At 32.6% G+C, this 26,312-nt stretch overlaps 1 protein-coding gene, 1 long non-coding RNA gene and 1 pseudogene across 2 annotated transcripts; 2 read left to right on the top strand and 1 right to left on the bottom strand.

Annotated features, from left to right (window-relative positions):
- The first annotated feature begins 739 nt into the window (after positions 1 to 739).
- LOC120154319 lies at positions 740 to 22,921 on the top strand. The gene is made up of 3 exons (XR_005518877.1): positions 740 to 753; positions 14,292 to 14,297; positions 22,788 to 22,921. It is a non-coding gene; the product is annotated as an uncharacterized LOC120154319 (long non-coding RNA).
- Positions 18,216 to 22,271, top strand: LOC120154316 (IAA-amino acid hydrolase ILR1-like 6). The gene is made up of 5 exons (XM_039166111.1): positions 18,216 to 18,784; positions 19,494 to 19,619; positions 21,055 to 21,369; positions 21,456 to 21,584; positions 21,677 to 22,271. Exons 1-5 carry the CDS (start codon positions 18,269 to 18,271, stop codon positions 22,040 to 22,042), a joined length of 1,452 nt encoding a protein of 483 aa, XP_039022042.1. The 5' UTR covers positions 18,216 to 18,268; the 3' UTR covers positions 22,043 to 22,271.
- LOC120154318 lies at positions 22,547 to 26,312 on the bottom strand (annotated as a pseudogene).

Here is a 26,312-nt window from a genome sequence, read left to right as displayed (position 1 = left end):
TGGTTTTAGTACTCGAGGTAGTATCGATATCCTCCCATGGAATTATCGATACTCCAAATAAGAGTATCGATACCAAGTGTTTTCCCAAAACATCAAATTTATTTTTGGTATCGATACCTAGAAGGGTAATCGATACTCAAGGGTCAATATCGATACTGTGAGACATAGTATCGGTACCATCGTCATGAGTTGGTTAAATAACCCAATTGATTCAAGTGTTCGGGTAAAGGGGTTATAATGCCATAAAAGCCTTGGTATACGACTACAAGCAAGAACAATCAAAGTACCTATAAATACAACTAGAAACTGAATAAGTTGGAATGACATAAATGCTCGAGAAACGACCAGGACACCCGAGTCCCTTTAGCATTATGAAGATTCTCTTTATGATGAACATTCGAATATGGTCTGCTAGTGCGTTAGTCACTTCAGTTTCCAGCTAGGTTCAGATGCCTCAAGACTCAACAGGGTAAGTTGACAGACACATATCCGATGCACGTAAAATTTTGGATCACACCAGATGCTTAAGAGCCCATACGTGGGCTAGGGATGTAATCTTTTGATGCACGTGAAAATTATGGTTCTTACCCTAAGACCCTTGAATATTCAAGGTAGGCTAGTGTGTTGTTCGAGATACAGAAAATTCCTCCGACTACACCGCTAGTCCTATCATATGTTTGTTGCTATATTTTTGCATACTAATGACTTTACGCTTCAACATGTTCATGAAATGAATACATGTAGTATTGCATAGTTATTATCGTGGAAATAAGCTTGTGAGATCAACGTTCAGAATTTGTTTTCGTGTGTAGGTCAGTAGAGGATTGACGAGGAGCTTATCGCACAGATACATTCCAGACTAACCGTCCTTCAAAGTATTTATTGAGTTGTTAGAGGGCATGTATTTATGTGGACTTTGTATTAATCCAAGTCATAACTCTGTTTGAATTAAAACTCAGTGTTTTTACTTTGTGCGTATTGGGAGCTTCTTGTATTTTGTAAACCTTGATTTATGGTGTTTCATTTCATATTATGGTGAATGTTTCATTAATGTTTTACAAAATGTTTTGAACAAAAAAATTTTGATTAGCCACTCTGGTGGTCTATGTAACATTTTAACCGTATGATATTTGGGTCATACCGAATTAGGGTGTTACATTATGACACATTTTTCTCTATCTTTTGACACATTTTAGGTTGTTTAATTGCTTTTTATTTATCCTTTTTATCAGGGTTGGATTTGACATTGCTACACTGATTAAGATGACACTTATTTGTAATCATGATGATATTTTATGCTTTCGACCCTTAGATTAGATTAGATATGCGATTTATGTTAGTGGATAGTTTTCTCATGTCGTTCGACTTTTATTAGCAGTTTTTCGATGATCTTTCAATAGCTTGGTTCTCTCTTATGACTCATTTGTCAATGCGTTCAGATCTGTTCATATCTATCTTTTGTTTAAGTTTATTTGGTTATATTTTTGCAACCTTTTCCTTGTAAGGTACTATGTGATATTAAGTTACTAGTTTGTTGTATTAATGACTATGAAAAATATTCTATTATGAGTTTAGTTTATAGCTATAATTGTAAACTTTCATTATAATTTTTAATATTTCCTATTTCTAATAAAACTAGCGGCCTCTATCTGTAAAAAAGTTATATAATTGAATTTTTAACTTTAGCACCACTTGTTTTTTTCTTTGATCTTAGTTTGGATAGCAGCGGCACCAGTCTTCATGTTGATTGTCAATCACCGATATTTCTTATTTTTTCTTTTACTTTCTTACTTTAAACCTTTGTATTTCTTTTTTTTTTCAATTTTTAATAACTATACATTTATGGCACACTTTTATTTATCTTTATGATACATTTTCTTTGGTACGCTTTTAATATTTGTTATCGATCATTTGATTGTTCTCTTCATTTACTTTTCTCATGGTTGGATTTGACATCACATTGATTTATCAAGATGCCACTTATTTGTTATCTTTTTGATCTTCAATACTTTGAACTCTCGAATTGGATTTGGATATGTAGTTTGCGTTCAGATATAGTTTCCTCATGATGCTTGACAATGATTTGTGATTTTCAGTGGTCTTTCAGTAGTTTAATCCATGTTGTAGTTCGTTTTTTATACATGTAGGTTCACATAAAAAGAAGATGGACTAATGCTTCTTATTGATCCACACGACCAAACCATGTAAAAGAAGAACAAAATAACAGTAGACTTGGGACTACTTTTTGAATGGGATCCTTATGTTATTTGGTTGACATGTATTTTAGATTTACGGTCATCTGTGCCTTAGCTTTCCAAGGGTTCTTGAATTGCATAAATTTGATATCAGGAACTTGAGATACACTCAATTTAGAGAAGATGTTGCATGCAGAAATTCTTATACTCGATTTTGTAATTATTTCAAATTTTTAATATTTTTATTGATTATTTGTAATATAATTTAATATAGAATGATACATTAACTTTTAGGATTAGATTTATTATTTTATTAGGAATTAAGATTGAGTTAAAATATTATTCTTATTTTATTATTATTGAAGAATTAGAATTAAAACATGTTTAGTTTATTATTATTTTTATACATTAGCTATTTAGGACTTTTAGAACTCCTCTCCTATATAAAAGAGGCTTCATTCAACTTTGTAATCACATATTTTCTTGAATTCAATACATTGAGAGTTTATCTTTGCAAGTGTTGATTACTTGTTCTTTCGAAGCTTATTTTCATTAAGTTGTTTTCAAGTTCTTCGTGAGAGATCTTCAGACTCCGGTTTGTCTCTTCATTGTGATTACGAGGGTTGGTTAGAGTCATTTATCGAGTTTTCCTTTTCATTGTGACTAGGAAGGTTCGATAGGAAAATTATCCATTTATTTCCATATTCCACAACACCGTCATCTTTTCCTTCCATTCAAATCCTTCTGCTTTCTTCATAAAGTGTAGAGATTTCTAGGTTTAATTCCTCAATGAGAGCAACAATAATTCATTTGCACGCATACACCACCAAGGTACCCTAACGAAGCTAGTTCTCACAAGTTCATACCGCCAATGTACCCCAACGGAGCTAGTTCTCACAAGTTCATCGTTTTTCAGGTTCTTTATCATTTTTTTCAATTTAGTTTCAATTCCTTCTTGTTAGTTTGCTATTTTACAAAAAAATCAAAAAGAAAAAAGAAAAGAAAAAAAGGCAAAAAAGAGAAAATGCTAAAAATAAAAGAATATAATAATTGCAAACGAAGAAATTTATGGATAATTTTTTATAGGTACTTGTGTTGTTTTAAGGGAAATATCCAACTCAAAATTCAAACCAATCAAAATTCATTTGACCACTCAAATCCATTATACAAGTTTCATTGACAGATTTGGGGCAATGCCATTAATGAATTGCCACATGATTTTTCAGAAAGAATTCCGTGCTGAATTTTTCTAGAATGAAACTAATATCATTAAGTAATATTAAAAAATTATAATTTTTTTTAAATCGACACCCCCTAAAAAATTTTCTCAAGTTGATCCAAGAAAATAGGTTTTTATGGGTTTAGGTTTTTTTAACTTTTCTTGAATCTTATTGCTTTAGGTTCCTTTGTTTTACCTTTTCTTTATTCCTCTACATCATCTAACACATTCTCTTCCTTGTGTTAGTAGGACTAAAAGAGTTTGCATACTTTTTCTTCTTCCTTGATTCTCGTTCTATTGGAATCTTGCCTTTGTTTAACCTCTTAGATCTTTACAATAAATCTTTCCTCTTTGTTAGAGATTGAGCTCTGATACGAACATTGAAAAAACTTTTTGGTAAGAAAGTTTTAAAGAGTATAAGATTGACTTACTTGGCTCTTGGTGTATTATTCCTTGGAGTGACTTTTGAGGTTTCTTGTTTCTTTGATTTTCTTTTTCCACTTTACATTGTTTTTTATTATTGTTATTCTCAAGATGTTCAAGCCAAAGGTATCGCAATCAAGCATTCCACAATTCTATAGTGTGAAAGATCCACATGCCTACTATGAGTGGGAAACCAAGATGGAATTAATATTCCACGACTATAAGTGTTTCGAAGAAGAAAAAAATATCTATAGCTACACATAGACTCAATGACAAGGAACTATTTTGGATTGTGCAAGTTTTATATGGAAAACATGCAACCAAATCCTAGGAAAAGCTGAAATTTATGATGAGAGAGCAGTTTGTTCCAAGTTATAACATCTAAGAACACATAAAAAACTTTAAAAACTACAACAAGATAATAGATCTGTAGAGGATTATTATCAAGAGATGGGATCATTAATACAATGAACAAGGTATTGTGACAAATATTACCACTGTTATCGATTTGTGGAAGGTCTCAATCTAGACATTCATGATGAACTTGATAAACAATACTATGAAGATCTTCAGGATGCACTACAAAAAACCATCACAACTGAAAACAAAGAACAAAGGAGATATCAGTTCAGAGACAATTGGCAAGGTATTTCAAATCCTTTAATTTCTTCTTTTACTCCACCTTCTACCACGGATAATAAATCAGACACTGACATCGATCAATACGATGCTAGTAGCATTATAATGGAAGATAGAAATCTTCAATCATTGGAAACTAAAGATGCACTTGAAAATCAAGTGATGAAATTTTGTGAGGAGGGTGGAAAAAGTCAAAAAGAAAAAAGACGATGAAAAAGAGGAATAAACAAAAGAGGTCATAACCCATAAAAGCCAAGAACATGACCCGCGGGAGGGGAGTGAACGTATTTATGAGAGGAAAAAAGTAGTTGAAAATACATATGTGAGCACAAAATAATTGAGAGAAAACTTTATTCACAAAGAGCCTTGTATTCTTGTCCACTTTAGACAACCATTGGTTTTGATTTCTAACAATAACACTAGCTTGCCTAGTACATTTTTTCTTCTTTTACAGAGTTGTCAAATGTTGTTAAGTAACCCACATGATGAGTTACCACCAGAAAGCCTTAATCACTATGCCATATCAGTGATGAATCACGATTTACAAGAGTCCAATGGTAAATGTTTTATAAGCTTTTGTTTCAACACATCTAATTATATTTCTCTTGGATTTTCAAATTCGTGCATTAATCTTTTTGAGGAGAGAGGGAATGATACATTCACCAGAGTCCATAATGATGAAAATGCATGCTTCTTTGGACTAATGTTTCTACTCAAACCTATTAGAAGAACAAAGTCTCGAAGATTCAAAGCATACCTATTCGGTAAGCATAATGTGATAAAATCATTCAAAGGTTCTAACGTTTCTCCCTTTGATGTTTTAGATTCAAGGTTAAATCCTTTTGAAGACATGGAGGATGATACATGTACCATAGGGCTCACATCAAATGAAGATAGACTAACACTTCCAACTGATCTACACGACAAGGCTTGGAAAAAATAACAAAATAAAAGTAGACTTTTGACTACTTTTTAAATGGGATCCTGATACTATTTGGTCTTAATATGCGATCATTTTAGTGAAGATAATGCATGTAGAAATTCATGTACGACATTAATACGAGATTTTGTAATTATTACTAATTTTCTTTTATTCATTATTTGTAATATAATTTAATATATAATGATGCATTATCTTTTATGATTGGATTTATATTTTATTAGAAATTAAGATCAAGCTAAAACATTATTCTTAGTTTATTATTAATTACGAATTAGAATTATAATATGTTTAGTTTATTATTATTTTTATTCATTAGTTATTTAGGAATTTTAGAACTTCTCTCCTATATAAAATAGGCTTTATTGAACTTTTTAATCACATCTTTCCTTAAATACAATACATTAAGAGTTTATCTTTGCAAGTGTTGGTTGCTTGTGCCTTCGAAACTTCTTTTCACTGAGTTATTTTCAAGTTCTTTGTGAAAGAGATCTTCACACTCCAGTTTGCTTCTTCATTGCGATTAGGAGGGTTGGTTAGAGCCATTTATCGAGTTTGTCTTTTCATTGTGACTAAGAGGGTTCGATAGGACAATTATCCATGTATTTCCATCTTCCACAATGCTATCATCTTCTTCTTTCATTCAAATCATTCCTCATTCTTCATCGACTCTGGAGCTTTTAAGGTTTGATTCCTCAACGAGAGTAACAAGCATTCATCGGCTGCTGCATGTCTACCAGTTTCCCTATACAATTAGATCTATTTATATTTATATATTGTTTGAGTGTAATGTGATTTTTGGGTTAGAAGTTCAGGCTAATCCGAGATAGAGTTACTAAACCCAATAAGATTGTGAAAGACCCTTATCCAAGTACGGGATGTTTTTGGCTTAAGTTGAGCCCATAATGGAACAAAAAGGGGATATTTTTATTTTGGATTAATATAAAGAGTATTAAAGTTGCTAATTGCCTTAAAAGTTTCATAATGGCTGAAACCTTTAAAAAAAAACTTATATCACCCTGGGAATCACCCCTATTCATTCTTGTCTTATTCCTTCCTTAACAAACTCTTATTCTCAACTCTTGTATGTTTCAAAGGTGAAAGCTTTGCCATCCATTCTTTCTAGGCCAGATTTTTTAAGGCAAGTTTGATAATCCTCATTCTTATAGCTTTTTTCGAGCTCTTTATCACCATAAATGGTTGTGGTAGCTAAGAAGAGGGTTTTAGAAAGGTTTTGTATTTTATAACTCTTGGGTGTTCCAAATTTGTTCCAAAGAGTTTAGAATCATGTTTTTACTTTCTATAAACCTTCAAGTAAGTTAGTAAGTATTAATTTACTTTTGGCATGTAAGAGAAATGAAATAAAGAAGGTAAAGAGAAATAGGTCATTGGGTGAGGTTAAAGTTGTTCCCACAACTCATAAGTGTAAGGTAACACACACATAAATCATGTTTTTACTTTCTATAAACCTTCAAGTAGTTAGTAAGTATTAATTTACTTTTGGCATGTAAGAGAAATGAAATAAAGAAGGTAAAGAGAAATAGGTCATTGGGTGAGGTTAAAGTTGTTCCCACAACTCATAAGTGTAAGGTAACACACACATAACCTTTCCTTATTGCTTGTAGATCAGTATGTGTAGTTTTGGTGTTTGTATGAGTCTATGAAGCATTTGGGTGCATTTTAGGGTTCAAGTATGAAAACGAGAAATTATTGTTGTTTATGCATGAAATGATAACCTTTTATGACCCTTAAGTACTAAATAAGTTTTAAACACTATTTGGAGGTCTTGGGGACACTAAATAGTGTTTTGGAAAATCATGGATGAGTGAAAGAGAGTTTTAAGGGCATAGAATGTAAGAACAATACCGATAATGTCTCTCATGAAAAGGAAAAATTCAAAGAGTTAGTAAGAAGAGTATTGATACCCCATCAAGGGAGTATTCGATACTGCTAAGGTGGTATGTAACACCCCCAACCCGTACCCGACCCGGATTCGAGTCCGAGTTCAAAACATTTACTCATATAAAATAGTGAGTAATTTAAAACTTTTATACATGTAACTTATTCAAAAGGTTTCCAGAATTTTCAGAGCTTAAATGTTTTTACAAAACCGATCAGAGCATATACAATTCAAAACATTAATTACATGTCAACTATTTTCAATGTACATAATACATCTAATTCAAAACATCGTTTCTGATCTGATCTTCGGTAAGAAGTAACTGACCTGTTGTTGAGTTAATCGATTGACGGATTTGGCCAAGAGGGGGGTGAATTGGCAATTAAAAATTTGGTGGAAGCTTTTGCAGAAAATTGAAAGTAATTGCACAGCGATTTAGAGTGGTTCGACTTTCTCAATCAAAGTCTACGTCCACTACCTTAGCTATCCACACTAAGGATTTTCCAACAAATTCACTAATTTGTTCTTTCTTTTGAGGCCAAAGAGATAACCTTACAACACCCTCAAGAATATACCCCAATTCTTGAGAACACTCTTTCCCAAAGAGAAGATTACAAATTTGCAAACTTACAAGGAAAACCTCACAAGGTAAGATGTTTGCACAATTCTAGAACAAGAAAAGAACACTCAAAGATAATTACAAATGAGCACAAATGGTGTTCTTGAAAGTAAAATGAATATTTGAAAGGAAAATTGGCTTGATTTGCACAAACTTGGTGTTTGATGCTTTCTCTCTTGTTTCTCTATGATTTCTTATTGATCAAGGGCTTCAGAACTTGTTTAAATACACCTTGAATCACTTTTGAACGTTGGGGATGATTAGTGAAGATCATATAGCCGTTTTAGTGTGAAAACAATTAATAAAACAACTTGGAGCGTGGGGGGAATCGGTTCCTCCTCATAGGGAATCGGTTCCCTAAGTGTAAAATTCAAATATTTCGACCGTTGATCAGGGGGAATCGGTACCCCCTATGGGGGAATCGGTTCCCTCTGAGCATTCTGGAAATCTCGGAGCCAAACCATTCAGGGGGAATCGGTACCCCCTTGGGGAGGGAATCGGTTCCCTCTGAGCAATCTGGAATTTTTGGCTTTAAAATAGTTCGAAATACTTTGAAAGATTATTTTGAAATTGTTTTAAGATTAAAACTTAATTTTACACTTAAGTAAGGATTAAAAATGATTTTTGAAATATTTGAAGTAATGTTTAGTAATGTTTTTGATATTCGAATAATTATATCGAATATACTTAGAAAATCATTTGGAAAATCTTAAAATTCATTTAACTTAATTTGTTATATCGAAATATCAAAATGTTTTCAACACCTGTCTTGCTCCACTTTGCTCTTTACTCTTCTCACTTCTGTAACCTACGTGTGAAACAATCACACGCTAAGTCTATGACTTAGTGAGGCAAATAAACATATAATATAAACTATAGCTTGCAATCATGTATAAATAATTACTGCTATCACTCATACCCTTATTCATGTAATAAATCCCTATAACACATATGCAATATATCATTACATGTAAGAACATATACACACACACCTATACTCATCACTCATCATTTCCATCTTTAGCCTTATTACATTATCAATATTATTATCGTTTATATCAATTAATTCATATCCTCTTATACCTAGTATTTAACCAACATTTGACTCATTTAATCATACAATCCCTATATCATCATATAAATCATATAATACCATTCATAGCACAAAAGCATACAAGTCAAATGTAATATATTTGTTGTTATTTCTTTATTAGCCCATGTACACATGTGAGAACTATAGATATATGAGTCTATAGAGTTTGTGCACTAATGTTGTCACCACAGCTCGTATAAATGCACCGAAGTGCCACGTAGAATTGCACTGTAGTACCGCGTAGAAATGCACCGTAGTGCCATATAAGATTGTCCCTAAGGACCACGTAGAAAATTCCTTAAGAATCATATACATATTCCAAGGATCAAGTATGTGTCTCAAAAGACCTCACACATGTTCCAAAGAATACATATATGTCCCGAAGGACCGCGTAGACCCTCGACTCTTGGCATGCCAATTATACCCCTAGCTCTCATGACACATAACATGGGCATAATCATTTATGTCATTTCACATATTCATATATATGCATAGTTCACTTACGAGTATAACATTTTCATATGATTCACATTTACATGTCACATAGCTTATATACTTTCTCACGTAGTCACATAGATCCATGTCATATAACATATATCCAAAGTGCATATAATCACGTAGATCATATCATATAACTTAGATCATTTCTCAGGTATTCATGTAAACATATATATCATATATTGTTCACATATGATCATATATACTTCATATAACACATAGAACACTTTCATATAGCTTATATCAATTTCCAAAGTCCTTTGTATTACTTGATAACATATATCATATATGTATATAATAACTTATATCATAGTATCTACCTTATGCTCCATTTCTTTGTATTCCCTTAGATTATATAAATTATGTCGTATTTCTAAACATATATCATTTAATAGTACTTTTATTTATGTATTAATTTAATCTATTTACTTAATTCAATTTCATATATTCATTATAATCTTTTCATATAGCTCTATAGATCTTTAGCATATAACTTATCTTATATATTTGTATCATCCCTTTATATTCAAGTTTCCTAATTGATATACTATTCTCATTTCATTCTATAATTCAATCTTATTTAGTTCCCTTAACTCTCATTAAATCAAAAAGCTCTATTATACTAACTCTCATAATGGATCATACCACTATGTACTTGTCCAACTCATGTTTCCATTATGCATATATTGTTACACATGTTTACCTAGTTCCTATCACTTCTCATGAACTCACTTTCATCATATTTTCCTATTATTACATATTTTATCTCATAACCATGTATTCACATAGTCTATATTCATTATCATATGACTTATATTTGTTCTCCTATGACTCTTCATAAACATCTATTTCCATTTCCATACATCTCTTGACTTATCTTCTATATTCCTATAATTTCATAACTTATTTTATATTCTCTCATTAACACTTAGTAGTGCTTTTACATAAACCACATAGCACATACAAAAACATATCAATTCATATAATCAAACATACATACACTTCATATTGTTAACATACTTATAATCAGACTTAATGAGCTATTATAGGAAATAGACTTATCACAAGTCCAATTTCCATATAATCTTATAAAAATAAGATACACTCACATTGGCCTCACTAAGTTCCAATCCACTTTTATGATTTCCTCTCTTTCGATCGAATCTTAACTCGATAATAATTCTGGAACTTGTTCATGTTTGATATCTACATAATCATACGTTGATACATATCAGTATCCCATTGATATACTCTAATCTATCATTTCTTAGACCAAAAGAAATGTCTATTTCAATTTCCCCTTGAAGTGCATCGATGCATTCTACAGTGTATCGATGCATCCCTTAACATGTGCATCGATGCACTACCCATGCATCGATACACAAATCACCTTTGATGTTTTCATTTTAAGGGGGTGCATCGACGCACTCCTTATGCATCGATGCACTAATTGCATTCGATGTTTCCATTTTTAGTGGATGCATCGATGCACTTTCCTGTGCATCGATACACACTGAACAATTTCTGGAAATACACTTGATTCATCGGTACACATTGAATGTGCATCAATGCACATAGCCCAGAATTCATTTTTATGCCCGAAAATCCACTCTTTTCAGCTTAATAACTTCATATATCATCCCCTTTCTTATTCTTAACTTACATACTCATAGTCAAACTCATTTCTATTCATTAATCACCTTTTTAACATCAAAAACCTATTCTCCATATGTAATTCAAGAATTACCCTAAATTTTCAACATGTTCCAAATTCAATTCTATTGCTTCTAACTTCTTAATTAGACCCTTGACAAGTCAAATTCATCCTTAGAACTTCAAAAACCTTTTTATAATAAAAGTTCATTTATAAACTCTTAATAGAAATTCCTTTCTAATTCTCTCTTCTTGGTGTTTTAAACTTATATAAGCTTTCCTTAAGCTTATATAACCCCCAAAGACTCAAATCCAACTTAAAAATTCAAGAAATCAATAGCTAAATCAAACTTACCTTTGCTCTTGGCTTTCACGTGAAGAAGAAGAAAGGAGAAGAAGATAACTCTAGAGAAATCTCTCCCTTTCCACGTGGTTCCCTTTTCTTATAAAGGAATAATAAAAATTTTACTTATCAATTAACCATTTTACCCTTTAATTCATTCCATAATTACTAAATAACCTTAATCATATATTTGCAATAAATCATTGAACTAATCCATGGTTCTACTCTAGTCACCAAATTCTGAAACTTTACAATTTGATCACTAACCCGGTATTGAGGATGTTACATGGTATCGATACTCAGGGCTTAGTATCGATACTCAGAGACTTGATCAGATTCTAGTAAGCTATTTTGGTATCGATAATCAATGGAGTATCGATATCGATGATAGAGTATCAATTCTCCCAATAGGAGTATCGATACCAAGGTAATTTCCAAAAAATCGAATATAATTTTAGTACAGATATTTGGGGAATTATCTATACCATTGGATGAAAGTAATGATACCGAAGGAGGAGAGAGGCAAAACCAAGGGGTTTGGTGAGGGAAACCTTCTAATAAGCTTATAAGTAGAAACCTTAATGTATTGTGTGATAATATAAGATCTTATTGAGATAAGATTCCATAAGACTTATGCCTTATTTGACACTCGGGTAATACTAAGGACACCCAAGTTACTTGTGTACGACATTGGCATAATTGAGTAAGGAATTATCCAGATATATCCAAATCAATGTTTGAACACTTTAAATACTAGTTAGATGCTGCATCGATGCTAAGTGACCCGACCATATACTGAGTACTCTAGAGGAATAGACTAGTCGGGCGAGGTTTCGATACTGTGTGACCTAGACCTAGCTTAAATAATAGGGAGACGTTGATACTATATGATCCAAGTGTCGCATAAGGTTTTTTAGTAAGCAAAGAGAGGTGCGAGTTTCGTGATTCTAAGTGACCCCGAGCTATACCATGATACTTACTTTTATTGTTGTGATAGTGTATGCAAATGTTCATAACCATACTTGTAGCATGCTTTTATGTTGGATGCATGTAGTAAAGTAGGGTTATTTGTGTGGAATTGAGCTTGTGAGCTCAACGTATGAAATGTGTTTCTGTGCACAGGTTCTTAGGTACAAATCGAGAAGCTCGTCGCCGGATTCAGGACTTTCAAACTTGATCTTTTATCATAGTATTCTCGAATATTATAGAGGGCATATATTGTAATGACCCTATAATTTATTTGATTCATAGACTCTATTTTGTACTCATGTATTTTAGAGACTGATGTTGAGAGCTCCCCCATATTTTAGATACTTATATTTTGTAAATATATTATATTTTGGTATTTATATTATGTTTAAATATTAATTTGGTTAAATGTTTTAACAAAAATAGTTAGCCACTTAGGTAGTTCCGTGTAATATTCTAATTATCTGAAATTCGGGTCGGATCGGATTAGGGTGTTACATTTAGTGGTATTAGAGCGTTAGGTTCAGTCGTTCCTAAGACCCGTGGTCAGAGTAATTTGGTGTCAATAAAGTACATGCCTCTAGGGTGTCAAGCGTACTTAAATGTTTAGAAGTGGCGATGCTGACTTCTGTCTCTTTGGAATCGCATAGGTTATGGCTGATGACCCTGCCCATAGTCAGAAGAGCCATGAGGAGAGTCGTGTCTCTCTAGCTGGAGACATAGTGACGAGTTCGTCCTCAACTCTGAGGATATATGTATCCCGAAAGAAACATGGATAGACGAGGTGATATTTTTATAAACCTAACGCATGCGCTGAGGCACATTGTTAAAGTTATCCCTAGGACACCTGTCGTATCCGCTTTACCTGTTTCACCCTTAGTAGCCCCTCAGGAATCCAACGTTACCACTACAAGACCACCGACTTTATGGGTTTCAGTGACAATGATCATGTAGTCGTTGACCAATGGATTCGCGAGACCCTATATACCTTATGACAACTTTATCTTACCTCTAAGGATAATTTAGAGAAGTAACTAGTGAGACCCATACGACGACCTGAGAGACTGATTTTTGCATTTGAATCAGGGTGACCACTCCGTGTATGAGTATGAGAGTGAGTTTTTACGCTTGAACTGGTATGAGTTGGAGCTAGTGTCAACAAAAGGAGAACCGCTGCAAGAGGTTTAGGGAGGGCCTTCACATAGACATCTTGACTCACCTAGCTGCCGATCCACCTAAAGTATTTGTTGAGCTGACCCTTCAGGTTAATGCTATTGAACATGTCCTAAGTAGAAGGACTCGTCTTTCTAATGACATTGTGGGACAAAGCCGTAGAACCCTATACACTATTGAATCATCACATACTTCAGTTAAGAGGGCCAAAGATTCCCAAGGGTCATGGAGTCCTCCATTTTCTTAGTCCCAAAGGTCGGGACATGATCTGGTTTGTAGGCAAGGATTAGATGGTCGTAGGAGGCCACAAGCTTTAGCATCTGTAGCGAGCACCATCGATTCTGCCAGGGCCATACAACCGCCAACTTGTAGGTACTATGGTAGGAGACATTAGGGGAGTGCCATAGAGCTTCAAGAGCGTGCTACGAATATGGATCATTCGAGCACCTTAGTCGAGACTACCCTAAGGCATGGAGTGTAGCGCCATCGACTGTTCAGAGATTGACTCCGACTGGGTAAAGGGGTCAAGGATCCTTCTAGAGAGAAGGTAGTTTAGCCTCTAGACAGTATAGCAAAGGCACCACCAGATCCGTAGTCGGTCTTGAGGCTAGGATTACCTCCCGCTAGTACATAGTCTGAGCTTAGGAGGATTGCGAGGCTGTCGATGTCATCTCAGGTATCTTTGCAGTTTTTGGTGTGCATGTTACTGCCTTAATAGACCCCAAATCAATCTTACATTTTTGATACAAATAAAATAGTATATGTGGTAATTTATGTGTGTTTATTTTTTATTATTGATGTAAAACGTAAAAACCAATATAATCTTACATTTGTTTTATAATAAATCATTTTTTGAAAAGTATTTTGATAATACCAGTTGATTGCCGCATGAGTTGTTACCTTAGTGCCTTGAAAAATTAATGGCATAATCATAATTTTCGTTAAGTGATAATAAATTAAAGGAAAAACTATGTATTTAGTACCTAAACTATCATCTTTGATCTGTTTTGGTATCTAAATTTTAAATTTTTTAAAAAGCATACTTAACATTTAGTTTTTTTTTCATTTTAGTACCCCACCTTTAAAATCTTAACGCGTTTATTAGTACCTAAACTATAAGTTTTGATCCATTTTAGTACCTAAACTTTCAAAAAAAAATCAAAATTTAACTTTAAATTTTGAACGAGATACTAGAATTAAACAAAAACTATATTTTAAGTATAAATTTTTAAAAAAGTTTAGGTACTAAAATAGGCCAAAACTAATAGTTTAGGTACTTAATATATAATTTATCCTAATTAAATAAATAAAATAAATTTGATAACAAAATTAAACCCAATAAAGGTTTCACATTCAATAATTACAAGCACAAAACTAAATAATTTACTAAACTTTAACTACCTCGATTTAACTAAGGTTAGTTTGGCAGTACTTTTGAAAAATGACTTTTAAAAGTATTGTAGAAAATATTTTTTAAAAGTAAAGTTTAAAATCTAACTGTTTGAGATTATTATTAAAAATGAGTTTGAAATTATAAAATCTTCATCATAAAAGTTATGTTGTAAATTAAAAATATAGAATTTAAATTATTTTTACACTTATTAATACTATAATATATTGAATATATCAACTTAAACTATAATAAAAATATAAAAAAATATTTTAAGATAACTTATTAATAATATTTTTATAAATAAAATATTTTTATTAAGAAAAATATATTATCAATACTTTTTAACAAGTGGATAAAATATTACGAAATAATAATTTACATATTTGTTTTGAAAAAAGAATATTATAAAAAAATTAGTGTTTACAAATTAAAGTAAATTTTAATATATAAACCATGAATTTTATTTACTTTTAAGTAATTAAATTAAAATACTAAGTAATAAATTATTTTTTAAGGATGTTAATATTAAATTATTAAAATAAAATGTAAATGCATAATTGAGTGGAGCCCATGCATTTGTAAGGGTAAAATTATAATTTTCTTCCGAACACAAAGTTAAAAAATAAAAAAGTTACAAATCCTAACTTTTGCGGTTGGTTTGAAACTATTATTTTCATCACAATTTTTTTACCTGTTTAACATTGATTTTAGAGTCAAAACAAACTTTTTTATGCTAAAAATTCGTTTATAAAAACATACCAAACGAGACCTAACTCACTCATGTATAATTTATCCATTTAGATATGTGGGACTCAAATTTGAATACTCAAAAGTTAAAAGTTAAAACTCTAATATCTCAACTTTTTTCTTTAAAGCGTGTTATGATTAGGGGTGTTCAAATAACCGAACTAATTCGGTTAACCGATCGAACCGAATTAGTTTGGTTAATTCGGTTCGGTTACTGAATTAGTTCGGTCGGTTAAAGGTTAAAAAAATTTAGAATTCAGTTAACGGTTAATTCGGTTCGAATTCGGTTAATTAACCGAATTAACCGAATTAACCGAAATTAAATTTTAAATATTAAATATATATATAACATATGGGCTTAGCCCAAACCATTTAAAACCCAATTAATAATTTAAGATCCAATAACTTTTAAACCTAAATCAATATTAATTAATTAAAAAATATATAAATTTTTTATTTTATAATTATATTATTTAAATTAATTGTAAATTGTTTTTTTAATTAAAAAATATTATATATATTATATATAACATTTGGGCTAAGCCCAAACAATTTAAAACTCAATTAATAATTTAAGATCCAATAACTTTTAAATCTAAATCAATATTAATTAATTAAAAAATTTATCTGAAATTTTTATTTTATAATTATATATTATTTAAATTAATTATACACTTTTTTGAATTAAAAATATTTAATTTTATATAAATTAGAAAATTTTTAAAAAAAATCGGTTAATTCGAAAATTAACCGAATTAACCGAAATTAATTCGGTTCGGTTAATATGTTTGAAAAAAAATTCGGTTCGATTAACGGTTAAAGAAAAAAAAAGTTCGGTTAATTCGGTTAAGGGTAGTTCGGTTCGGTCGGCCACCGTTTTAACCGAATGAACATCCCTAGTTATGATGAAGTTTGATTCAAAAGAAATCTAAGTTTAGACTTGAATCCAGCTAATCTTATTCAAGTTTTTATTTTCATTTTTAAATTTTAAAAAAGTTTATATTTTATATTTTTTTAATAATATATAGTGATTATAAGGTAATATTTGTCCATAATCTTTTTAACTAGTTGATAACGTACACATACTTTGTAGACATAATTATTCGAGTGCAAAATCTGTAGAAAGAATAACATTTTTTACCACTAGGACTACTTGGTGAATTGTTTTATATTTTTATTTAAATAAAAATTATTCAAATTATATTAAAACTGAACTAAAAATCTTCCAATTTTGAAGGAACAAATTAAAGCAATAATACACTTAAAAATTAAATTATTAATACTACATTATCTAAAGATTCAAATAGCATTATCTTTCATATCAAAATCCAACGTCATAAGAGGTAATGTAAGATTTTTGGAATAAAATGCACATAATAAGATCTCTAAGAAAATTTAAATCTCTATCTTATTTTACTTACTATTTAAAAAAATCAAATATAAAATCCAAAATAGATCAGTTCCTCAATTACCTAACGCTGGTTGAGTCAGTCCAAAACCAAAACCAAAACCAACCCAAGCCATAAAGAAAGAAACAACATATTTATATTAAATGAAAATAAACACTAAGAAAAGCATCAATTATGAGATGACCCAATTCCTTTCTAAAGACAACCCACTTTAAATCCTTAAACATACTTTTCAAAGGAATTGATCATGATTTAAGCAGCGGTACTGTACTCTAATTAAACAAATTAAATTATCAAAAATAAATAAATATTACATTTATCAATAAATTAATTTAATTATATTATATCTCTAAATTCCTAAATAAAAAAGATAATGAGCATTAGAGCATGTTCAAACCTATATATTATTAGAAGGTAACGATATCAACCGAATTAAAATTTATTTACATATCTAAATTTAGTTATCAATTAATTTAATAAAATGAGATAGTATATTTTTAAAATAAATTTATTTTTTAAAACATTAACATTATAAATAAGATAAATTAAATTAAAGAAAAATTTTATAATATATAAATAAATATTGTCATTATACGTGCACGAATCAATAGGTTTAAATGATTAAAAATTTATTATTATTCATTGAGATTTTAGATTTAAAAGCTTATTATATTAAAGATATAAATTTTATTATCAAATAATTAATAATATTTAAATATATATTATAGTAAACTGCATTCACTCTGATAATCTCATAAAATAAATAAATAAATTATAAGCAATTAATTATATATGTAAATATCAGAATCAAACGGTGGGTAGTGTGCCAATCCGTCTCATCCAAACCGCTGCACGAAATGGTGGGACCGATAACAGCTGCTTTTTGACGCCCTTATTTCATTTATTTATTTTCCCAGCCATATTCCCCCACGTGACGAATTCCCCGTCCTTATCACCACGTGCTTTAACTCTCTCTCTCTCCAAATTATTTTTTTTTCAAACTTTCCTCTGCATTTATTTTCTCTCTTAACCCTCTCTTTTCTTTCTCTCCAAACATGAATCCTCTGAACCAATATGTTTTATTTTTAAGCTTAATATTTTCACTCTTTTTTGTAAATAGTTTTCTCGTTTTTGTCAACTCCATATCTCCTACTTGTTCTTCTCCTTCGTCGGATAATAATAATGAATACCCCGCCGTTTTCGACGCCATAGCTTCCATCAATCCAAAGGCTCCCCTAAACGCCGGAAAGAACCGTACGTCGTCGTCTTGTTCACGTGGCTCCCCCACCAGCTGTAAGATATGGGACGTGACCTGCTCCGAAGCGGTTCTGGGCCTGGCCCGGAAACCCGACAACGTAGAGTGGATTAAAGGGTTGAGGAGGAAGATACATGAGAACCCCGAGCTTGCTTTTGAAGAATACGAAACGAGTAAGCTGATTCGAACCGAACTGGACCGGATGGAGATTGACTATCGATACCCTTTAGCCAAAACGGGTATTCGGGCTTGGATTGGAACAGGCGGCCCGCCCTTTGTTGCCATCCGAGCTGACATGGATGCTCTTCCTATACAGGTAAATAGCTAGTTTTTTCTTTCTTTTTTTTTGCCACTATATATGTATACATAATACATATAAGTATAGGTGTGTGCATATATATGTATATACGGCCGTATATACTTTCATATACTAATTTACAAAAGTATATGTGCATATGTGTTAAGGTAAGTAGCTTATACTTTTATGGGTAAGAACAAGATGGGTGAGGCGGTTCATGATTTTTTTTACAATGTTTTAGATTTTTTTGGTTGGATATATTGAGGGTTTTGACTTTTGTTACAAAGTTTGAATCAAACTACCCGTTTGAGGAAACTTAAAGGAATAGATATGAATAAATGTTTTAGATCTAAGATGAGAATATTAGGGGTTTTTTAAGTACAAGAAAATTTAAGTTATTTTTGTATTTTTTGTAGTGGACATGAATTTAATTTAGGGTTTCATTGGTTTCTATGCATGAATAAGTTAGGGACAAAAAAAAAAGGTGTGCATTAGTTATAAGTACGGATATTATAAAAGTTCGATTCCCGAGGTAGATTGTCTTGAGATAATAATAAAGATGACAACTTTTAAAATAAATTTGATATTATTACTTATAAATTTTTTATTTTTTAAAACTATGATTAAACTAAATTTCTATTCTTCATCTTAAACTTGAGTATTAGACAAGTTTGATTTATTAATTTTTTTGGATTTTTTCACTTATAGTGAGGTGATTTTATTTTAGGAAGGTGTAGAATGGGAGCATAAAAGCAAAGTTCCGGGGAAAATGCATGCCTGTGGCCACGATGCACATGTGGCCATGCTCGTCGGTGCTGCTAAAATATTGAAGAATCGAGAACATCTCTTGAAGGTTTGGCCTTTTTTAAAATTACTTTTTAACTCTCATCAGTGAGTTACTTAATGTACAAATTCACTCGGGTGCAATGGATGGATATGCATTTGTAATTTCTTTGTTGGGTTTAGACTTTAGATCTTGATTAAGGCTAACTTAAAATGCAATAAATTTAGGTGAAAAATAATGGTGTGTTGTTTTTGTACATCATTAGTAAATCAAAATTATATGTTTTAATTTATTTCATTTATGATATCTAAAATTGCATATCAATATATTAAATATATATTTAAAAAAATATTAACTAGTAACTTTAAGTTGTAAATCCTTAACTTCCATAGATTTTTCCCTTAGTTTTTAAAATACAATTTCGATAATATAAATGATAAAAAATTGAGACTCTGCCTTTTTCTTTTTATAATAAAGGGTTTGATCTGTGTGGACCAACAATGGTAGAGAGAGAGAGTAAAAAGATTGGTTTGAAAAGGTGAAATCCTTGCCTCCACCTGGGCCATGTGCAGGCAATAAATGTCAGTTTTTGCTGCATTATGGAATGAATTTGACCCGCCTTAATTAATTTGTCCTTTACTTTTGCTCTCACTCATCTCTTGCTGCTTGTCATTTTGGTTATTCACATTCCATTTCGAAAATAAGAAAAAGATACAGCAAAGCAAATTAATTTCTGGTCTAGTGATAAATGACTCTGAATCGATTCTCATTCAGCCTAGAACCTGTTTTTGAAAATGACCCATTTTTTGTTGAATGCTGAGTTTGGATCTGTTCCTACTGATCAGATTGGAATACTTAAAGCTAGTAGGCTAGTCACTAGTGCATTGATCTTCTAATCTCAACTTTTCTTCTCTAAAATAAGAATCTTTAGGGTCTTTTTGGAAACTAGCTTGACTTGTGAATTTCAAGTATATTTACCATCTTTGAATATGTTTTTTTGTAGAGAAATACATACAATAATTGCACATGAGTATATGACCCTAGCTTGTTATATTGTGGAATTACTATAATTATTTTGCCTTGTTTGTAAAGCCTTGGATTGAATAATTCCTTGCTTAAAGTAATGGCAGAAGCTTTTAATAATGAAGGGTCTAGGTTACTTTTCCACTTTGTTTGATGGCGAATCTTCAGAAAACAGAAAGTAGTGTTGATGTTGAAGAAGAGGAAGAATTAACGTATTAAAAATTAAGTCTCGGTTATCACATAGTGCAAAATTAATTAATGCTTGCTCTGCGAGTTCAAGTATTTTAAGTCTCTAGAGAGAGAAGTAACCCTAGTTTGATTATTATTCTGATATATTTGAAGTTTTAGATTTCACAAGTGAAATTAATAAAATATAAACATTTCTTTAGATTGAAAAAGTTGCAACTGTTCAGTGTTGGTATCGAAGCAATGAGAAAGTTATGAATGATGTGTCCATTCCGTACTTCATTGTGTGTCACAGGGAACTGTTATACTGTTGTTTCAGCCAGCTGAGGAAGCCGGAAATGGTGCTAAACGGATGATTGGCGACGGTGCGTTAGAAAACGTCGAGGCCATTTTCGCAGTCCATGTCTCTCATGAGCACCCCACTGCTACTATTGGCTCAAGGACTGGTCCACTGCTCGCCGGTTGTGGCTTCTTTAGAGCCGTTATCAGCGGAAGAAAAGGCCTCGCCAGCAACCCTCACCACTCAGTTGACCCCATCTTAGCTGCTTCAGCTGCCGTAATTAGCTTGCAGGGAATCGTTTCTCGTGAATCAAATCCATTGGACTCCCAGGTTTCATCTTTGTTTCTGTTGTTGTTCGTTTTTTAAAAAGTTGTAAGATTTCTACAACTCTTTGAAATTTTAATATTGTAATGCAGGTCGTGTCTGTCACCTCCTTCAATGGAGGCAGCAATCTTAATATGATCCCCGACACGGTTATAATTGGAGGCACTTTCAGGGCTTTCTCCAATGCCAGCTTTTACAACCTCCTTCAAAGAATACAAGAGGTCTTCTCCCATGCTTTTTAAGTTCAAATTCTAAGCCTAATTCAACCGTGTTTCCCAACTTCTAAAATCCCTTTTCCGACACCGAAAACCAGGTTGTTGTGGAACAGGCCGGTGTTTTCAGATGTTCTGCAACGGTCGATTTCTTCGAAAATGACTCAACAATCTACCCACCAACAGTCAATGATGACCGTATGTATGAACATGTTAAAAAGGTTGCCACTGATTTACTAGGACCACAAAATTTCAGGGTGGTTCCACCGATGATGGGCGCCGAGGACTTCTCTTTTTATACTCAGATCGTTCCGGCAGCTTTCTACTACATCGGGGTAAGGAACGAAACCTTGGGGTCTATACACACCGGTCACTCGCCGTATTTTATGATCGACGAAGATGTTCTTCCCATCGGTGCAGCCGTTCATGCAAGTATTGCAGAAAGGTACCTCAATGAACATGGTTAAAAGTTGCCCTTTTGACGGAAATAAATTGTAAATCAACTTTGGCAGGGATTAATCTAGAGAATTTGCAATGTGATGTGTTAAGGTAAAAGGGCAAGATTTTTCACTTTGGCAGTTTACATGTTGATATTAGGCAGAGGATATGGCTCTGTTGTTTGAATGTAGTTGTTGTAAATTGTAAAACATTATCGAGTGTTCCAAGTAATTGTACTCTGCATTTCACCTTTTCTACTAAGAACATCGAACTGAACATTGTTTCAACAATCATGAAAAAAGAAATCTTAACATACATTCCTTCTCACATTGTTCCAAAAACAGAACACATAATACTCTCATTTGAAAATTCACATTATTTTAGATTCGACATATAACGACAACATTCTGTTCTTATTTACTCGAGATTTACGGGGACATGGACTACAAACTGCCGAGCCAACCGTTCTATAACAACTACGGCTCGTTCTAACATCTAGCATTCTCAAATGGAAAAATTTTACAGCCTCGAGCTTTTCTTGCAGAATCAACCAAAGGAAAAATCAGACCAAGTTCACTTCTTCTCACCACATAAACTCCTTGCAGCGTGTAGTGTGAAATATGTAAGGATAGTGTCGGCACCGGCCCGGAGGAGGCACATCAAGGATTCCATCATTACCCTTTCTTCATCAATCATTTTGAGACCACCACCAGCCTTGATCATGGGGTATTCGCCGGAAACCAAGTGAAGCAGTGCAAAGAAAGGAAACATTAGTTAACATAGGACACGGAAAAAGTTAAAGAGAATACCTGATATGCAGCAGTAGGCAAAGGAGAATGGTTCCTGAGAAGTCTTATGATATCCAAATAAGGAAGACCAGGTTTGACCTGTGATCCAATCAGATAAACTTCAACATGATGGGAGCTTAGCGATTAATGAAAAGAAATCAAAGTTCTGTAAAAAAACCATACTTACCAAAAGAATATCAGCTCCTTCAGCCTCATCTTCATGATCCTCGACTAATGCCTCTCTGTAATTTGCGGGGTTCATTTGATACCTGTTTTTAACAAACCAGATTAACAATCAAATTTAACCATGAAAAAATCCCATAAAGATTGTATAAAATACAATGCATGTAAGTGAAATCATATGTTTTTTTATCTCCAAATCTTGGATTTGAGTCCAGTGCTTCCCGGAAGGGACCATAAAATGAACTTGATTATCTGTTATGCCAGGGAAAAGAATGAAAAACAATTACAACAAATTTCACCCAAGCAGCCAAGAATAAATTGGAATATTTGTTCTCAACATAATTTATTTGTCCAAAATGGTTAACTAGCACAGGATAAGATAACCCATAATAAATTATGCAATTAGATAGCAACACGAAAAGGACTATTTTCTTCGTGCAAGCCAACAAAATAACACCATTCGACTTGCTTCAAATCATTTTTGTTTTTTTGATAGGGGAAGAAAAAAGATAGTAAACCTCACCAATGGTTCAACATCGTCATAGATCTGTTACCACACTTCAAAGAAACCTTCTTTTGGTAATAGATACAAACAGAGAACTGCAGGAGTGCAAGGGGAATAGTTAAATTACTTTGCAGTATAGGACATGACAGAAACATGATGGAAGCCTTCAGAGTCAAGGGCAGCACGAATAGTTCCGACGCACCCATCCATCATATCGATAGGACTGACAACATCAGCTCCGGCTCGGGCCTTTAAGAAATACACCACCCAAAAAATCAAAACATATCAAATCAAGTTAAAGCTAGCATAAAAAGAGCAGGACACAAAAGATGTATTAAGAGACCTACAATATCTATTCAAATGATTAGCAAACTCCAAGTATTACACCATTTCCTCAATTTACAGTATTAATAAAAGTTATGCCTTAGATATGTACGAAGAGTACGGAAGAGAGAAAAAAATCACAAAAGCGAAAAATATCACAGAAATTTTTTGCATGAGACACCATCAGTGGCTAGTGGCCACAACAAATGCACCACAAGGGCAGTAAGTCATCACCATTATTGCATTTAGCACTCTAAAGAATACATTAGATTTCTACCGAAGTTAAATAATGTTTCAAAAACAAAAAATCTATAACTATTACCTGAGACACAACCTGCTTGCATAATTGATGCGCATTCTCGTCATTCATTATAACTCCTACAGGGTAAACGAAAGACATAATAGTCAATACTTCCATGCACATATCTATGCAGAACTTAATAAATTCATGTAAACATTATATTTTAACCAATTAAGAATTTTATTAATAACGAAAACTTGAAATTCTTAACATTTTTTTGTAAAGAAAACATGTATTGCTGTTTTAACTTGTATGGCAACTTGGCAGATCAAAGAACAAATTAGGAAGAGGAATGCAGGTCTTCGGGGCTATATTTGTATCTTCCATTGAACCCTTTACTGATTAATTCGACTTTTTTGCATCTGAAGTTGGATAACATCTTTTACATAATATACTCCAATTTAGTATATCTTGTCTTACCATCTTCTCTAACGATACGATCATGCCCATCTGAGGAATATGAATCTAAAGCAACATCCGTATAGATAACCTGATGAAGCAATAAGTGATCACCATGATACAATACATAAGGTTGCTGCAGGCACTAAACAATATAAAAATCAGAGAATGAATTTCATTGACTTATAAGGTCAGGGAATTTGTCCTTAAGCAGACATATTGAGCGAGGTACTAAACCATTGTCATTGTAGGCTTCATCTCCAGTGGGAGACTAAAATGCTCCAGAAAAAAAAAAACAATTACATACGTCAATAAATGAAACAAATAGGATTCTAGCGGGAGAATCAAAACCTTTAGAGCATCTGGAACTTTGGCGAATAACACAATACTATTAACGCCAACATCTCGGGCCTTTGCCACCTGCAACAAATAATGCACTCTTCAAAACAACTTCGCAACTGACACATAAAATATGTATGTGACATGCTTGTATATGTTTATAACTTAAATAATCAATGGAATGCTTATCACCATACAGTTACATGAAATTGATGTCATTAAAACAAGACATACAACACTTGTGCACTAGTTTTGAGGGATGAATGCAAATTGTTTACGAGAAGGATGGATAATAAAAAAGACCACCTCTTCAATAAGTCCATGTCTCCATCCAAGCCTATAACATCCTCGCATAGCTCCAATGGGTGTGTCTTCCTGACCTGTAGGTTAGGGAACAATACCAAACTAGATGTAAGCATATACAGAAAGGTAAGAAAGAGAAAAAAGAACCACAAAAGTCATAAACAAGAAAACTGCGAGAATATAATGTTCTTTATATTCATGATTTGAAGGTGCTTATCGTGATCTTTGATATGATTGCTCCTCTTTGAATATTTTAACTTATTAGTTCCAGTTTTCACCAACAACTGGAAAGATTCAAATTCAATGAATACCAACCTTCATGAATAAAAAGTGGATATACGAAATTTACTGGAGATATACTTGTTTCCTGGAATGATGCTCTAAATACAGGGGACTTGCGGTTACGTCGAGGGCGCCTGGTAAGTTGATGATAAAAACAAACACCAAATGAGAAAAGGAGAAAGGAAAGGTGCATCAGTTGGCCTCAAAACAATAATTATAACTTGAATTGTTGTTTTATTTCAGTGTCATGAATAGATGAGATGTGGCCAGCAAATAATTATCGATTAAATCCAATTCACAAAACAAGAAAACCAAATCTGTGAAGTTTCAAACACACACTTGTAATTCTAAAACAATCACCATTCAAAAGACCAAAGGCCTGCTGAAGACATTTCAAAACTACTCAAACACAATCAATGTCACATTTGTCACAATCACATTACCCCCTACTTGCATACGAATTAATAAGCAAGTAGAGTAAAAAAGGGCAGAAGATAAAAAAGCATTTTCATTTCATTTAAAAGACTCACGTAAGGTTGAATCACAGGAGTCCCTGCAGGAGCAGCTGGCTTAATGGGCACCGGAGGAGCTTCAGGCTCATTCCCAGCTACAACAGCAGTGTCAGATTCTTCAATACTCATTTCGGCCTTTTTCACATGTCCATCAAACCTTTCGCACGCTCTCACCACAAAAAGGGGCCGGCAACGTCCAGAGGTTGGAGTTCTACCCGGATTGAACCTTAAACTAGAGATTGGTCTAAGGCCAACATAGTTTTGAGTCTCGAAACCTTTAACCGGAGGAACCGTATATGGAGTGTTTACAATAGTGGAATACATAATTAAAAACACAAATCAGGTAAAACAAGAAACTGGGTA

The sequence above is a fragment of the Hibiscus syriacus genome, unplaced genomic scaffold (assembly GCF_006381635.1).
Source record: "Hibiscus syriacus cultivar Baekdansim isolate YM2019G1 unplaced genomic scaffold, ASM638163v2 tig00111128_pilon, whole genome shotgun sequence".
Lineage (NCBI taxonomy): Eukaryota > Viridiplantae > Streptophyta > Magnoliopsida > Malvales > Malvaceae > Hibiscus > Hibiscus syriacus.
The sequence above is the reverse complement of the archived record's forward strand: the minus strand, read 5'-3'. Positions and strand labels throughout refer to the sequence as shown.